The 17,481-nt window shown below is 47.0% G+C and overlaps 1 protein-coding gene across 1 annotated transcript in view; it reads left to right on the forward strand.

The window, feature by feature from the left end:
• LOC144756209 (E3 ubiquitin-protein ligase TRIM39-like) overlaps nt 1–17,481 on the forward strand; it is a 393,646-nt gene that overhangs the window by 249,661 nt on the left and 126,504 nt on the right. The window contains exon 6 of the mRNA XM_078645823.1: nt 17,015–17,035. Within this exon, the coding sequence (XP_078501949.1) occupies nt 17,015–17,035 (21 nt within the window). The remainder of the gene's footprint in view (nt 1–17,014; nt 17,036–17,481) is intronic.

The raw sequence follows: 17,481 nt of genomic DNA on the forward strand, positions 1-17,481 counted from the left end.
CGCAGGGTGTTGATGCAAGAGGACGAGACGGCGTTGACTTGCTTGGTCATTGTGAGGGAGGGGTCCAGGATGATCCCAGGTTGCGTGCGTGGTCCGAGGGTGTCGGCGCGGAGCCCAGTGCTGTGGGCACCAGGAGTCGTCCCAGGCGGATGGGGATTGTCCGAGGATAAGGACCTCCGTCTTGTCTGAGCTCAGTTTCAGGCGACTGAGCTTCATCCATTCCGCGACGTCTTTCATTCCTTCCTGGTGGTTGGTTTTGGCGGTGGCTGGGTCTTTGGTGAGGGAGAGTATCAGCTGGGTGTCGTCGGCGTAGGAGATGATGTTGATGTTGTGTTTGCGTGTGATGGCGGCGAGGGGGCTCATGTAAATATTGAAGAGTGTTGGGCTGAGCGAGGAGCCTTGGGGTACGCCGCAGATGATCTCGGTGGCCGCTGATCGGAAGGGAGGGAGGCGGACTCTCTGGATTCTGCCGGAGAGGAACGAGGTGATCCAGTCCAGGGCCTTTTCTTGGATCCCAGTGTTGAAGAGGCAGGTTATTAGGGTGCGATGGCATACGGTATCAAAAGATGCCGAGAGGTCCAGGAGGATGAGGGCGGCTGTTTCTCCGTTGTCTATCAGGGTCCTGATGTCGTCGGTGGCTGCGATGAGGGCAGTCTCGGTGCTGTGGTTGGCTCGAATTCCGGACTGGGATGGGTCGAGTGCGTTGTTTGCCTCGAGGAAAGCAATCAGCTGTTTGTTGACGGTCTTCTCGATAACTTTGGCCGGGAAGGGTAGAAGAGATGGGGCGGAAATTCTTGAGGTCTCTTGGGTCCGCTGTGGGTTTCTTCATCAGGGCGTTGATTTCTGCGTGCTTCCAGCTCTTGGGGAAGGTGGCTGACGCGAAGGAGATGTTTATGACGTTCCGGAGATGGGGTGCGATGATGGTGTTGGCTTTGTTGAAGATATGGTGGGGGCCTGGGTCCGAGGGGGAGCCGGAGTGGATGGAGTTCATGACATTGGTGGGGTCTTCAAGGCTGATGGGGGTCCAGGTGCTGAGGGTGGTGTTGGGAGTCGCTGGTTCGGTGACTGGAAGCGGAGTCTGGGGTCCGAAGCTGTCGTGTATATCTGCGATCTTTTGGAGAAAGAACGTGGCGAGGGAGTTGCAGAGTTCTTGTGACGGTGTGATGTCGTCGTTGCTGGCGCTGGGGTTGGAAAGCTCTTTGACGATGTTGAAGAGTTCCTTGCTGTTGTGGGTGTTGTTGTCTAGTCACTCTTTGAATGATGTCCTTTTGGTGGTGCGGATTAGCTGGTGGTGTTTGCGGGTGGCGTTCTTGAGGGCTGTCATGTTTTCTGTGGTTTGTTCATGGCGCCAGGTTTTTTAGAGGGTTCGGCAGTGTTTCTTTGAGTCTTTGAGGGCGTCTGTGAACCACAGGGTTTTCCTGTTGCCGGTCTTGCCTGGGTGGTTCTTCAGTGGAGCGAGGTCGTCGGTGCAGTTGGTGATCCACTCTGCGAGGTTGTGGGCTGCGTCGTTGGTGTCAACTATGTCAGTTGGCGGGTTCTTGCTTACTGATGTGAGGAGTTGGTCTGTGGTGATTTTGCTCCAGCATCTTCGGGTGGTTTGTTGCGTGCGGTGGTGGGATGTAATCGTTTTGAAGGTGAAGTGGATGCATCTGTGGTCGCTCCAGTGTAGTTCGGTGGAGTGGCTGAAGGAGACGTGGTTGCTGGCTGAGAAGATGGGGTCGAGCGTGTGGCCAGCGAGGTGAGTGGGGGTGTTCACCAGTTGTTTGAGTCCGAGGTTGGCTAGGTTGTCGAGCAGGGTGGTGGTGGTGTTGTTGTCGTTGTTTTTCTCCAGGTGGAAGTTCAGGTCTCCTAGGAGGATGTATTCTGGTGAGGTTAGGGCGTGCGGGCTGATGAAGTCGGCGATGGTTTCGCTGAATTGTGTGCGCGGGCCCGGTGGTCTGTAGATGAGCATTCCTCTGAGGGTGGTCTTGGGGTCGGTGTGAATCTGGAAGTGAAGGTGTTCGGCTGAAGGGAATGTGTCTTCGACGTTGGTCGTGATGTTGATGGTGTTCTTGCAGATGATGGCGATTCCTCCTCCAGTTTGGTTGATGCGGTCCTTCCGGGTGATCTTGTAGCCGTGTGGGTTGGCTATGGCGATGTCGGGGGCCGAAGTATCGTTCATCCAGGTTTCCGTGAGGAAGGCGACGTCTGGTGCTGTTGTGTCGAGGAGGTCCCAGAGTTCGATGGCGTGCTTGTGGACGGAGCGTGTGTAGACGAGGACGCACTTGAGGTGGTGGTTGTTGTTGCTCGGTTTGGTGCGTGGGGTGCAGGTTCGGAGGCAGGTGAATTTGCAGGCTTGACAGGTGAATGGTCCGTGGGTTCGCTTCGGGGTGGCTTGGTGGCAGGCGGGTGTTCGTCCGGTGTTGAGTGCGGCGGCGTTGTATCTCAGTTAGGCCCCCTGGCTACGGCGGGGGACAGGGGTACTGGCGCTGGGCGCATTCCAGGCGCGGACGGGCGCAGACGGGCTTGCCTTTGGCGTGCCCGCTGCGCTCGTCCGCTGCGTGGCCTCCAATGAGGTGCTGTGGGAGGGAGGAACAGCTGGGATGCGGGAGCGGGGTTGGCGAATGGGAACAGCGGGGGGCGGGGCCGCAGGGAGCAGCGACGGGAGAAAGTGAAACAGAGGGAAAGAAGCGGGGAAAGGACACCAAGGCAATACGGGGCACGGGGGCACAGAAGGCAAAAGGGGGGAACAGGGGGGCACAAAGGGTTACACAGTAGTCACAAGGGGTTACAACGCAGAATGCAACAGAGTAGCAATACGCAGGCAACAAGTGGGCAGGGGGGACTCACCTGGACCAGACTGGGTGCAAAGGCAGTATACTGAGCAGCAGATGCGCAGGCAACAAGTGGGCCGCAAGGACTCACGAGAACCAGCGGCGGCGGAGCAGGGTGGCAGCAAGAGCGGGGGTAGCACCACAAGGAGGACCGTGTGGTGGCTGGGGGGCGACCTACCTAGTAACAGGGTCAAGGGTCTCTCTCTTTACCACCGCACGGCCTCCATATGAGGTGCTGTGGGAGGGAGGAGCAGATGGGAGGCGGGAGCGGGGTTGGCGAATCGGAACAGCGGGGGGCGGGGCCGCAGGGAGCAGCGGCGGGAGAAAGTGAAACCAAGGGAAAGAAACGGGGAAAGGACACCAAGGCAATACAGGGCACGGGGGCACAGAAGGCATAAGGGGGTAACAGGGGGGCACAAAGGGTTACACAGTAGTCACAAGGGGTTACAAGGCAGAATGCAACAGAGTAACAATACGCAGGCAACAAGTGGGCAGGGGGTACTCACGTGGACCAGACTGGGTACAAAGGCAGAGAACAGAGCAGCAGATGCGCAGGCAACAAGTGGGCCGCGAGGACTCACGAGAACCAGCGGCGGAGCAGGGTGGCAGCAAGAGCGGGGGTAGCACCACAAGGAGGACCGTGTGGTGGCTGGGGGGGCGACCTACCTGGTAACAGGGTCACGGGTCGCTACGATCAGAAGCAGACCAAACAGATAAAGTACAAGGGTGTCAGCCTCCCACATAGAATAGAAGGCCAGTACTGAGTGAACTGGTCTCTTGAAGCAATAAATTATAGGAGGATAGCATAGATGACCATTATATATTTTTTGGCTTGTTAGACTTGATGCTGTCAAGATCAATGTTCTGCCCAGGTTGCTATATCTCTCTTAATCTCTGACAGCGCCAGTTCCAGAGAGTTGAATAGTGAGCATGTAGCAGGATAATGCACTTCATCTAGGGAGGAGGCAGCCCATTGGTAAGCTGTACAATTCTGAAGGCCCCAAAAGAGAAGTATGCCAGCTAGCGTGCTCAAACTTACTGAAGTACTGTTGGTCAACATATCTAAAAGTGATAGCAGAAGTGACCGCGAGGAGAACTGAAAAGCGCTTGGTATTTATGGATCATTCAATAATGTGAAAATCACTATGGGACATAGTATTGGGAAGTAGCCCCCAACTGAATGCTTAAATGTACCCAGAAAAAAACGCAATGGAGGTATGGTATAGAGTAGCCACTAGGGAAGAGCTGACAACATTCCTTCACCAATAAGCATATACATGCTAACCCACAGTTGTGCCTGTCATTTACAAGAGAGTGTTTTAAGCAGTGGCCATAGGTGCAAAACATTGACGGACCACTGCTCTCGGGGTGTTGCAGGGATTCTGCAGAGGCAGAGAACTATGCTTGGGATCATGGAACATTAGTGGGCAGGGACTGAGACATCCTACCACCTGAGTACTCATGAGCCCAGAGACCAACTAGCTGTAGTGTCTCACTTGCCCTCCTACTCGCACACAGAGGAGCAAGTGGTTAGACACCCCAGAACACAACACTCCCGACCCTCTCAGGACACACCATTTCGCTCTACCTCTCGTACCAGTCCACAATACGATTAGACAGAGACATGAGAAAAGTTTAAATATTTATTTTAACTAACGTGCTCTAGTGTGCAGTATACGTGCCACAACAGGTAGGAAAATGGCTAACTCAACTACGGCCAGCATAGCAAGTAGTCCATAAATCATAAAAGGTGTTGTCATTATAGAAGACAGTGAGACCTAACCCCCCCCCCCCCCCTCCCCTGATTATATATTACAAGATATCTGGGTGTTCTGCAGCAGACCCCGTACCTCAGTCTATAGATGGAAGATCTATATCGCAGGTACTGTCACGCTCCATTCTCTGGAAAGATCCCTCTCTAACGGTGTGTTACCCACCCGTGTATACCTATATGGCCAAAGTACATGTTCCCAAACAACAGCTGCATCTGGGTGTTTTTGTCTAGGTGCTAAGGCTTAACCGTAACAGAATAACAAGGGGCATTGTTGTTCGACCTTGTCTGCAGTGTTCAGACTAAATCCCAGGAAAGAGAAAAACGCAAAACAACATTATGTTCGGTGTGAAAATTGCAGCGTGGCACAAAGCAAAAATATGTTAGTCTAGTAACATGCGCAAGGCAGAGGACAGTCTAGCGCGATCTCATGCTAATCCAGGGAAAATGACAATGGCTACCTGGACCACATGACAGGGGACAATTCAAAACATTGGAGGATTGTGGAAAGGACTTCACTGTAGGGGAATGTGGTAGGTTGCAATATCTGTAATTACATCAGTTCCTCTTCCGTAGTAACAGGGAAGAGGAGGAAGTAGTGAGGCAACTAACCAAATTCAAAGCTTCTCTCCAGAATTATGAGTGGTCAAAGGGTTTGATGTCCAGTGTATACAAAATAGTACAGGCAAGCACTAAGAGGGTGAAGTGAAAGTATGAGGCTAGGTGGTAGACTATAGACCATTTCCATAGTGTATCAATGAGGAAGAATAGTGAGCATTAATGTGATAATTCAGTAGTATTCCCCACCCAGCTGAACTACATGACATTAACTGAATGTTTTGGAGTCTCGCTGGAGGTGTTGTCACCTAATGGTGTGGAAGATCTAACTGGAATCTGGTACTCTAATATTTTAGAAGGGTGGATCATAATTGCGTCTACCTTAATAGTTTTAGAGAGTGTTACAGTTGTTTGTGGAAGAAATCAATGAATTCAGAGCAGGCTAGAAAAGAGAAAGAGGACAGACTTGGGCTGTAACACAAATGGGGGGATACCAATAAAAACGTTTTAACCCACTAAGAGGAAAATGGAGTCAGATAATCATCAGCCCACTAGCACCATTAATGGTAGCCAGCAGATCTAATATCCTAATATGCCTTGCATTGGTAGTTTCTTCGGTTATTTTTTACAGGCAATGAGGAACCCAGCTTTATATGATTTACCATCCCGACCCTGGAGCTTGGAATGATAGTGTGTTTATGAAATTTTTGCAAGTGATATCTTGGAATAGTACTAGTATGATTTTGTTTCCCTCGTAGGATCTTTATTGATGGTCATAAACATTCAAACAAAGTAGCAAAACCATGATCTCTAAAATGTGAAGTGAAAGGCAACAGTATGGAAACAATAACAAAGTAGGATTAAGTTTTACCAAATGATTCCTCAAATCAAGTTGGCGTACTCCGATATCTGCCCAGCAATGCTGTCCTGTAAACATATATGTGGCCTCTAAGTTATAGACCTCAAGTTTATGCCTTCTACTATGTGCAAGGTTGTGTGAGTTTGAGGTAAGGTTAGTTTCTTTCTGATAACAAAAAGCTATGCATGACACATTCCATCTGGAAATCAATTGTGTAGGTGTACAGATAAACATGTCTGAATGAGACCACCATTAACAAATGGCTGGTTTGTGTTGTTTCATGACCTTAGGATAATCAAACAACTCTCCTAACATCCAGTGTTTGTAATAATCTTTCCACTGGAGAGCAAGGGCCCTGAGCCACCACCAAGCATATTACGACTTTCTTCACCACCAGTGGTCTCATGGAGGCTCTTCCTCCATGTAATTGTTGGCCGTGAAAAACGGGCTGAGAAATGGTCATGAATGCATAGAATTCTGATACAATATTTGATTGGCAAGGTGGATGGGTTCTCACAGCCATGCTGTTTGAATGGAAATCAAAGAGCAGTTCATGCAAACATATGACCTGTATCTCCCTATACCTGCAGGCTGAGAGAATAATTACTAAGAGTGCAGCACACATAGAAAGAGAAATAAAGATCTTTCTCCTCGTTACGTCTCTCCTGGGAAAGTGTAAGAATTTGGATCATTCCCAAGTTCACAAGTCCTTGTAAATCTGGGAATACGTCAAAATCCATGGGAGTTGCGTGGGAACACCCACTGTAACGTCTGTGAAACACCTACCCATGGCATAGAAGTGCAACACTGAGATTTGTACTGTTTTTCGCTGCTCCATATTTATAAGAACACTCCGGGTATGCAATGTGGCTTTGCGTGGCTTAATGATTCTCACTTAAAGGTTTGCTTCCTGTATGTACCACATTGCTTGGTTCAAACGCGATGGAAACCTCCCATAAAGAGTATTGTGTGCTGTAATGTAGACTTGTGTACTGTGTGTGCAGAGTTTGTGAAATAATCACTTCTTTTATATGCATGCACATTTTCAGGCTTCACCTGAAGTGGCACTTTACACTTCTCCTTAAAATGTATTGAAAATCTAACCGGCAATGAGTTGGGTATACATATTTGTAGCTGGTTCCTGACCGAAGATTGCAGCGTTAGTATTCAATCTTCCTTCCCAGTGCTTCTCTGTGGGTCAGTTTATCACATCTGGGAGAGGCAGAGACCATCACTCTAATATACATCCTCCATACAAACAATGCAGCAGTTATATACACCTTTACATTAGTGGGGGATACAACTGGGCCAAGTTGGAGCCACATTCGAAATAAGACAGAAAGGCCTCACCTGACTCCTTGCTGAGTGCTTGCTCATTAGCCAATCTGTCCCTTCTTGATAGGATAGTTACCATCAAGGCGGTCTCAACCTCGTAAAGAGAAATAGATAATACTGGATAAATGTAGGCTCTACATATCAGTTAGGACTTACTCAGTGTAAACCCTAAGGGGTTTCCTTTATTCCAAGAGCACACTGTGTAGGGTTAGAACAGTTTTCCATGGAAGAAACTGAGACATGATGCCTGATTCATCACTGTGCCCACATGTTTTGGCCCCTCTGTTCACCCAAAAGTGTTCTCGGGCCTTCAGCAGGGCAAACACAGCTTCCTATTGTCCATTCTAGCATCTTATGTTCAATGGAAAAGGGCCAGAGAGGCAAATACGCCTCGGCCGCTGTGGAATAAAAGACAACAGACATGTAATTTCCACTGTAAGAAACAAAAAAAATTGTGATTGATCTGCCCCCCAGATTTATGCCTACCTGTTTTGCTTGGTTTAGAACTCTCTGCACTTTACCCCTGCTAACCAGTAGTAAAGTGCCTGTAATCCTCTTTTAAACATGGTTGAGCTGGCATATTCCTGACTGGTATATTTAACTTTCCTATACGTCTTTAAAATATGCCCAGGGCTTTGAAGTTAAATTCCACCTGCTGTGCAATCCTCTAACGAGGTAGTGCAAACATGTCTTTGGGCCTACCCTGAGTAGGCTATCTGTGGTGGTGTGGTATGATAGTGTGGTATAAAACCTGCAAAGCAGCCTGTCAAATAATACTTTTTAACAGGTAAAAACCTTTCTTTTAAATATTAATAAGTCACCCATATGTAGGCTTTTCAGATCACAAAGCAGGGCGCATGGCATGTAAAAGTAGGAGATGTAGAAACTAAAAGTTAACTGTGTAGGGGGTGAATATTAACACCATATTTGTTATGTGTTGATTTCTCTATAAACCAGCCTGCCCTCCAACAGTGAAAATAGTTTTTAGGTGTTTTTCGCTGTAAAGCCATGCTAAAAAATGGAAATCATGCCTGAGTTATTCCTTTTCTAAACCTTTGATTAGATTCAGAGAGGGATGTGTCATAATGGGCCAATAGGGTGGTAGCGTGGCAACCTTCATGGTTGTTAGGGGGGGCATGGCCAAGCGCAGATGGAGTAAGGTGCAGTAAACTGAGCTCCAAGCCGGTGAGCCCCATCCAGCAAAATACTTACTGCCATAAGTGCCAAGGGGGCAGCATTAAGTTGTGGGCCCCTTACTTGACCACCAAAGTAGCACATGGGCGAGGAAACGGTGTTACACTGCACGGTGCAGCGACCTGGTCGAAGCTTGGAGGCTGGCGGCTGTATTGCTAAGATGATTCAGAAAAGGGGGTGGTGTTGGACAGAGCATCTGAGTTAAACAGAACACTCATACCCAGTCAAAAGATCAGGGCTTGATCCATCACCGTTTTTTAGCTCACTGCACCATCCCAGCTCAGAACCTGGCTATATGCAAATTAGTCTGACCCTGGCCCAGTGCATCATGGGAACAGGGCAAACCAAACTACCAAGCCAATTCTTTACTGGAAAGGAAACAAGCTTCCGGGACCGGTTTCTGGCATTACAGCCGTCTTCGGCCCGGCTTGCTTGAATCCTGATGGTGCAGTGAGCAAGGGACTCACATCTGAGCATACCCTGCCACTCCTATAGTGGCCAAAACGATTCAGAAAAGGGGGTGGTGATGGACAGAGCATCTGAGTTAAACAGAACACTCATACCCAGTCAAAAGATCAGGGCTTGATCCATCACCGTTTTTTAGCTCACTGCACCATCCCAGCTCAGAACCTGGCTATATGCAAATTAGTCTGACCCTGGCCCAGTGCATCATGGGAACAGGGCAGACCAAACTACCAAGCCAATTCTTTACTGGAAAGGAAACAAGCTTCCGGGGACCGGTTTCTGGCATTACAGCCGTCTTCGGCCCGGCTTGCTTGAATCCTGATGGTGCAGTGAGCAAGGGACTCACATCTGAGCATACCCTGCCACTCCTGTAGTGGCCAAAACGATTCAGAAAAGGGGGTGGTGATGGACAGAGCATCTGAGTTAAACAGAACACTCATACCCAGTCAAAAGATCAGGGCTTGATCCATCACCGTTTTTTGTTCTGTTTAACTCAGATGCTCTATCCATCACCACCCCCTTTTCTGAATCGTATTGCTAAGATAGCAGCTGGGGATTGCTGGTGAGGAGCTAGTGTGGGGCCTTCAGTGGGCATGTTGGAGGCCATATGGTGTGCTGCACCAGAGTACCCTGCAAGTGTATGGACAACAAGCCTGGAAGCACGAACGGCTCTGCAGGAAGGTCCGTTGGTGAGCGTGTAGAAGCGCCCGGCCGCGCTTGGTGGTTGCTGACTGCCGAGCTTGATTGAGGGCCCACTAGAGATAATAGGCGATGGAGAAGAAGACGGAGGGGGTCTGTTGAGGGTAGAACAGATGGTACTTTGTCCTGCCAAGCTTGTGGTGAGGGCCCCTGAAATTCACAGCTGGCGCGACGGCTACCGACAGACTGGAGGTGAGTGCCCGTGAATACACTCCTCTGTGCCCCTACGTAAGGGGCGGTGCATAACGTACCTGGCTACAGTCTTTATGTGCAAAGCAGAGGGAAGTGCTGGCTAATACCTCAGAGAGAAAAGTGGCTTCCTTGGCTCCTGCATGAGTAGAACAGAAGGGCACAATCGACCCAAGGCAGGTTGCAAGACCGTTGGAGGCACCTGGAGGGCAGGGCCCAAGAGGGGTTGCCATACACTGAGAGGACTCCCCCCAACATTCCCCACCCCAACAAAACAGTTAGTTGGCACGGAGCGGGAGTAGGGCTGATTAAGGAGTTGAGGCGGCTCTCCCCTTCCTGCTTGAAATGGTGAATCTTTCCTTCACAGGCCCAGTCCCGGAGGCATAGAAACACGTCATGGTCAAGGCACTTCTGAAAAAGGGTAATTTGGATCTGCTTGATCTTGCAATCCACCCAAAATCTCTTCTTCTCAGAATAAGCAAAATACTTGGAAGGAATAGCAACTCTGCGCTCTCAGCTCAGTATTTTTAGAAAAAAATGAAATCCTGCAACCAACACAGACTACCTTCCAACCTTACTGCGACACAGAGACTGCTCTCCTAGCTGCGGTAGAAGACCTCAGAAAGCTTCTAGACCAGGGGGGTCGGTAGTAATCATCCTTCTGGACCTCAGATTTGCATTTGAATCTCTAAATCCTAACATTCTTGCAGAAAGACTACATAGAGTTTGAATTGCCGGATCAGCCTTAACCTGGCTCAAGTCATTCCTGTAGACGGAACCTTTCAGATTTTTGAGGGGAACTGTTTTTCGGACACTTCCTCTCATATGGGGAGGACCACAAGGCTCCAAGTTGAGCCCTACTCTTTTTAATTTGTATATGAGACGGCTGATATTGTCCTCCCCTATGGATTTTATTAATATCGTTGGCAGACGAAACACAACTGGTTTTCTACTTCTCCCAGAATTGGCCATAAAGGCCTAGGAATGTGGCTGGACAAATCCCTTAATATAGACTTCCCCCATGCCATAAAGCCTGCCACCATATGTTATGGCATATTAAGGATGTGGCACAAAGTCCTCCCTCTTCTTCTTCCCATTACAAAAAGACTGGTAATTTAGTTGCTTTTCCTCGCTCGCTTGGATTATGGCAATTCCCTTTACCTGGGTGCACCCTAAGCCACCGTAAAGGGATTGCAGGTGGTACAGAACACCGCCGCCCGAGCATTCCTAGTCATCAATCTGCTCGACAAGCTCTATGTCTCCTTTACTGGCTCCCTGTCACTGAAAGGATCACATTCTAATCGCTCTGCATTGTACAAAAAAGGGCCCTAATCATTCTACCCTTGGGGTCACCCTATATTCCTGGGAAATCATTGCGCTCTTGTAATGCCTATTTTGCTATGGTCCCTGCCATCAAACGAGCGAAATACGGTGAGCGAGCGTTTTCATATAATGCGGCCAAACTTTGGAATAGTCTTCCTTTCTCCATTCGTTCAAATTGTAAGGAACTCTCCTTCTGAAAATCTTTGAAACCCTGGGCCTTCTCTAACGGATCTGTAAACCCCTCTTCTGTTTCTATGCATAAATCACAATTAGGAGGGCACCTTAGTGACACTCCCTAGGTGCATACATCACCTTCCCCTCCTGGTACACACAGGTACCAAACCTGACCCCAGGCCAACTGGCCTTTTACTGGGGCTAGAATACTCTTTGTCCAAAATATCAGGGCGTAACTGGGGCCTTCCACTGGCCCCTTGGGCTGACTTGGCAGCGAAAACACTGTGCGCAATGCACTGGGGGCGTGGGGTGCAACTCAACCCCTCCTCATCATGAAGCAAAAGGATATGCCCCATGTTGCAGCTGTCCGCGCTCTCACGGTACAGCTGGGGAAATTAGACCTGTCACCAATGTGGCTCTCAGGTCCCACTCAGGGAACCAAAATTGCCCCAACAAGAAATCATCACTGGCACTCTTCGTGCCTGGGGAGCCCCACCCTGGGACTACTGAACAAAATTGCCCCTAACAATGTAGCAGTCCGCTCTCCTGCGGGCAAGCTGAGGGAAACCGGCACTGGCACCAACAATGTGCAAATCCGAAGCCCACTCACCGGGGCCTTCATGTTAGGCATAAAGTCTATTTCTAGGTAGGCGGGTGGGGAGACTCCGACTCGGTCTCCCCCTCACCAAGGACTGCCCTAGGACCCAAGACAGCCTCCCAAGACGGACGGTAGCCTTGAGAGCTCCGTGCTCACTCCCCTGGCTCGGGAGCTATCTCCGGTCCCTCTTCTCTGCGCCTGGGACCCACGCTGCACTTCAGCGGGGATCCCGCGAGGCTCCAGTCCCCAACACAAGCTCCGGCACCGAGAGCCCCACCTCCAGCCAGGTAGCACCTCTGCCTGTCTTCTGGCGGCCCTTCCACAGGATAGGCCGTGCACAGCACGTCTGCAGAGCAGCTGGCCCCGCCCACAGTCAGACGCGGGTGCCAGACTTCTGTTTTTTGGTGCTCCTCTTCTCCTGGCAGAAGTGCGGGGTAGGCTCCCGCCTTAAAATACACACAAATTTGGGGGGGTCCCGCTCTCCAAAGCTGGTAATTGCGGGGTGGGCTCCCGCTCCCCTCCAGCAATGCGGGGGAATCCCCACGTCTGGATTCCCTCAGAATCTGTCGCAGCTCCGTGCTGCATATACACCAGCACTCTCCCCGTCCTGGGAAAGATATAGCGCTCACAAGGTGCTCTGGCTAAGGTTTCGGGGCTCAAGGCTAGGCCCATGCAGGCCAGCTCACAGGTCCCTCCAGCAGGGAGGCAGTCCCTCGTGGCGGTTCCTCCTGGGACCCAGCAGTAGCAAGTCCCCAAGTAGCAAGGAAGCACAACACACGGGGTCACAGACCCAGTATATATACAACATTTTCCTTTGTCTGCGTTGGCACAGGGCTTGGGGGAACCAGCCTCAACTGGTTCTGGCAGGTAGTGAAGCACTTCTTCCCCTTTGTCAGGTGGGAGCTCATCGGACACACCACAGGGGCGCAGAGCCAGCATTCACCTAGGCAGGCACAGACCTTTTCAGGGTCAGGGGACTACTCCTCCTACTACTCCAAATGCAGATCCCCTATTCAGTCTAGCGCTGACTCACCCTGCTCCCCTTATCGGGGAATCCCCAATGCATTCCTATGAGCAGTGAGAAACCAAAATAGCTGTGTGTCACTAATAGGACATGTCGCACACTTAAGGTACATGTCCTACGTTTTGCCTACAATGCACCCTGCCCATAGGACTAGCTAGGGCCTACCTTATGGTTGACTGACATGTAGTAAAAGGGGTGGTCACAGAGGTGGCACACACTGTAGGTGCCACGTCACAGTGGCAGTAACATTGCGTGCACAGACCCTGCAATGGCAGAAGCCTGACACAGGTTTGAAAGGCTATTTTGGTGGGTGGCACAATCGGCGCTGCAAGCCCACCAGTAGCATTTAATATACTGGCCCTGGGTATCTGAGATACCACTTTACAAGGGACTGACAGGTAAATTAAATACGCCAAATAGGTGTAGACCAATCTTACCATGCTTACCACAGAGCGCACACGCACTTTACATTGAACAGCAGTGTTAAAGTGCCCATAATCCTAAACCACCAACACCATGTCAGAAAGAAGGCTAGGAGGAAGGAAAAAAGTTCAGGGATGACCCTGCAAAAAGGGCCAAGTCCAACACCCCCTCATTAACTAAATTGTACCTTAAGCCTAATGTCCATAGAGTTGGATGCTATGGTTTAAAACAAATTGCTTTGACTAGGGGCACTATGTCAGGGCTGCCATGTGTGTCAATGAGTGTGTGGTCTTGGGGGATGTATGGACGTGTGTGTATAAATGGGATATATGTGTATATACGATTGATTGAGAGACCGTGTCATAAGTACTTGTGGCACAGGACATACCTTTTGCCATGTGTGGCCCCATTATATGCATAACACAGATGGGAGAAATTTAAAATGCTTGAAAATGTTCTGCAAACATTTTCAGAATATGGAACATTTTTCTGCGCTTTATATTTCTCCAAGTTAAAATAATTGCTATAGTGTTCACTTATATATATGGCATTGTATCAAGAAAATGTATTTGAAGAGTTAATTTTGTTTATATGAATTTCATAAAACTCATCCTTTAAATGTTCTCCCATTTCCAAGTGTCACATTTACAAACCCCAAGCATCTTGCTCACAAGGGCCTGTAGACATGGTGCCATAGTTATAACAGAAAAATACATTTATTTAAGTGGGAGGAATTTTAAGTGAATAAACATGCTTCATAAAACATTTAGAAGTATTTGGCTTAATTAAAAGTGGAGAAAGACATTAATAGTTAATGTTCAATAAAAAAAGTTTTCTTCACTTTAAATTTCTCCCATTTGAAAAAAAACACTATTTTCCAGTTATAAATATGGCACAGAGTCTACTGGCCACTAGGAGCACAAAGCCTGCTGCCTGTAAATTCGAAACTTTGAAATGGGAGAAAAATAAAATGAAGAGTTAATCATGAAGGGAACTTTTCATTTTCTCCCATTTAAAAGCAGTCAGAAACATCGTTTTGTTCTCAAGCTCCAATTATGAGTCGGCAAGGGCTTTTGTTTAAGAGTTAAGATACTTCAGTGCTTCAATTCTTCACCTCTCTGGCCCAGCCTGCCCGATAAATCTGACAGAGCACTGCTCATCATCAGCCTCTACCATCTGCAACCTGATGATGATGATAATGTAAAGTAAACACAGCCTTCCCTTAACTTTAAAAGAAAAATGTGACTCTGATGGTTTGAAATATATGTTTGAAGAGCTTCGGAAAGTGCTTGCCTAGATGGTAAATTATAAATGTATCTCTTATAATTTACTGTGACCCATATGTGGATACCCTCCAAAGTATGACCCTTTGAGTTTTGATGAAGAGAAGAAATTATGTTGAATAGATCTATCTGGTCAGTATAGCAACTAAGTTCCTTAAATAAGCTTCAACTTCATATCAAAATTGATGAGAAACTTATGAGAATTAGTTTTCAATTTTTGATTAAATCCCTTCCGAATTACACTTCACTATTGGGAAAGCCTCAGGTTAATAGTATGAGATGTTTGATAAAATAAACACCTTTCATCAATTTAGAGTGTTTATATTGCAAGTTGCTGGTTTGAAATTGAACCTCTCCAGTATACCATTTAGTAATGCAGATGAGTGTAAAATGGAGGATAAAATAGTCCTGTCTAACAAGTATCAAGTGCTTGTCATGACGAGTGGTGCAATATTTGAGCAAGAATGGAGGGATGTTCTTAAACATGATACTGTTTTGTCTCAGGTGAAAAGTGGGGTCAGTGGTTATTGGCCAGACACTAAAAATGTAGGAATGTAATTTGGACCCTACTTTCAAGTAGCAGATGAGTTGACACGTGAAGAAGGTTTGGGATGGAGAATCGAACTATTGGTAGTAACAAGTGTTTTGAGGAAAAGAGTGTTGGAGATGGCCAACGAAGGGCACATGGAAATTCGAGCAGTGAAGCGGAGAGTGAGAGAAGAAGTTTTGATGGCCAGGGATCGACAAGCATGTTGAATGTTTTGTACGTGATTGTGAAAAATGTGTCCTGAGCAATAAGAGTCAAGTCACAAAACCAGTGAATTCTTTGCATTCTGACATGTCTTTCTTGAAAAAGTTGGTTTTGACATTGCCGACTCGTTAAAAGTCCATGGTGAGGTACGCAAGTATGCTTTGGTGTTGATTGACATGTCGAAGTGGCCTCACATTGCTTTTGGTAATAATATAGAAACACATGGTTATTTCACAAAAATAGTGGGTTTACTAATATAGAATTTGTAAAAGCAATGTTTGGAAGAGAATGTTATCCCAACCAATTGGTAACAGAGAATGGGACGCAATTGGTTTCAGAAGAAATGTCTAGGTTCTTATCTGAATATGGTATAAAGCATATCTGAGTTCATTATATCATCATAGGAGTTATGGGTTAGTGGAACGTTTCAACCGCACACTAACCGATCAATTGCACCTTGCTTTTGTCAATAAAATGAACTGGAAGGATGCGGTCATATATGTGGGTTATTCGATCAACGCCAGATATAACAGGTTGACACTTCTTCCAAGTGATACCATTGACGTAGGGTGTGATTGCATGGGTATGTCCAATTATGGTAGTAGTTTACAAACTTCACATTATGCAGGGTTTCCTCGTCCTTCATGTTCAATTGTTTCCAGGTGTTTGCCTAACTTCATCTTTGTAAATTACTTATTTTCTCTGTTCTCTCAGCCTTTCAGTGAGTAAGTTTTCTTGTTTTCATCATTGTTTCTGTTGAATTGTTTTTGTTGAAAGGGAGAGGAGATGTTTGGTTTAGCACCTAACCTTTCCAAGGGATGTGGCCCCATGGTGTGTGGTTGGTTCTAAAGGGAATTCAATTAGGAGGAAGTTGAGGTGCTGCTGGTCTCTTACCTCCTGCCCAGCTCTCCTAATAAATGCTTCAATCTCAATTTTGCTCTTGTCTGACATAATTTCAGTCCAGTAGCAACCAAACTAAGCAGTCAATATCAAACGTAAACAAATAGTCATTAGTGTGTAGCTCTGTGAGGATTTTATTGTGGGATACAAATCTTGCTTCAATGAGCCAGCTTGTTTCATTGTACATTTTTGATTCCTCTAAAAAAAGAAATCGGGACTTGGTAAAGAGGAAAAGAAAAGATTGTTTCTGGTCTCTTGCGTTGTAGAGATTACATGTGGGGGGAAGACTCCGATCCTTCATGGTCATTAGCTTTAAGGTTTTGTTGTTTTTTCAGTCATTCAACTGGGCGGCAACTATGTCACCTGTTCGCCAACAGTTCTGTTTTAGTAATCTTTGAACTCAACACTTTCCCTCATAATGAAATCGAAATTAGGATATTGTTTCTGTTGCCAGATAAATTTTATCACTTTTTTAATAACCCCTATAGTATTACCAATGTTATCTGGCAGATACATTTTACTCAAACCCACTATTATTGTGAAATAATCATGTGTAAATTTTAATTGAACCTTACTTGAAAAGGTATAGGATATATCGAAAAAGCTCTAATATAATTTGGGATCTAATCTACCATTATCTATTTTCTCATTACAGAAGCATTTCCTGCAGAATTGGGTAAGTTTGATCAAGAATATGAAATAGTTTCATGTATTCTATTTACCTAATCTAATTTCACATACCCTCTCATCTTTTCTTACATTTAGAGAAAAGATACATCAAACCTGGGGAAGTGGAGTAAAATCCATGTACTGAGTGATGCTGTAGTACTTGTAAAACCAGTACAGTACCACATGGGGTTTCAAAGGAATTATGTGTTGGTATTACCTGAACTCATCAGCACTCAATCTTTTGTGTTCTAGGACTCTTTTGTGTTTTCTGAGAGTTGTTTAGCTAAGAGTTAATAAAGTCATTTGCTTGATAGCAGAATTGTTTAATTATCAGGTCTAAGGTTTGATGTTGGCTCTTCAATAGTGTATGAATTTGCATCTTTGTTAATGAGTTACCAAACGTGATGCTGTTGTTTTGTTTTAAAACCCAACTGTTAATGTTACCTGTCAGGG

Source organism: Lissotriton helveticus, chromosome 5_1 (genome assembly GCF_964261635.1).
Source record: "Lissotriton helveticus chromosome 5_1, aLisHel1.1, whole genome shotgun sequence".
In the NCBI taxonomy this organism is placed as follows: domain Eukaryota; kingdom Metazoa; phylum Chordata; class Amphibia; order Caudata; family Salamandridae; genus Lissotriton; species Lissotriton helveticus.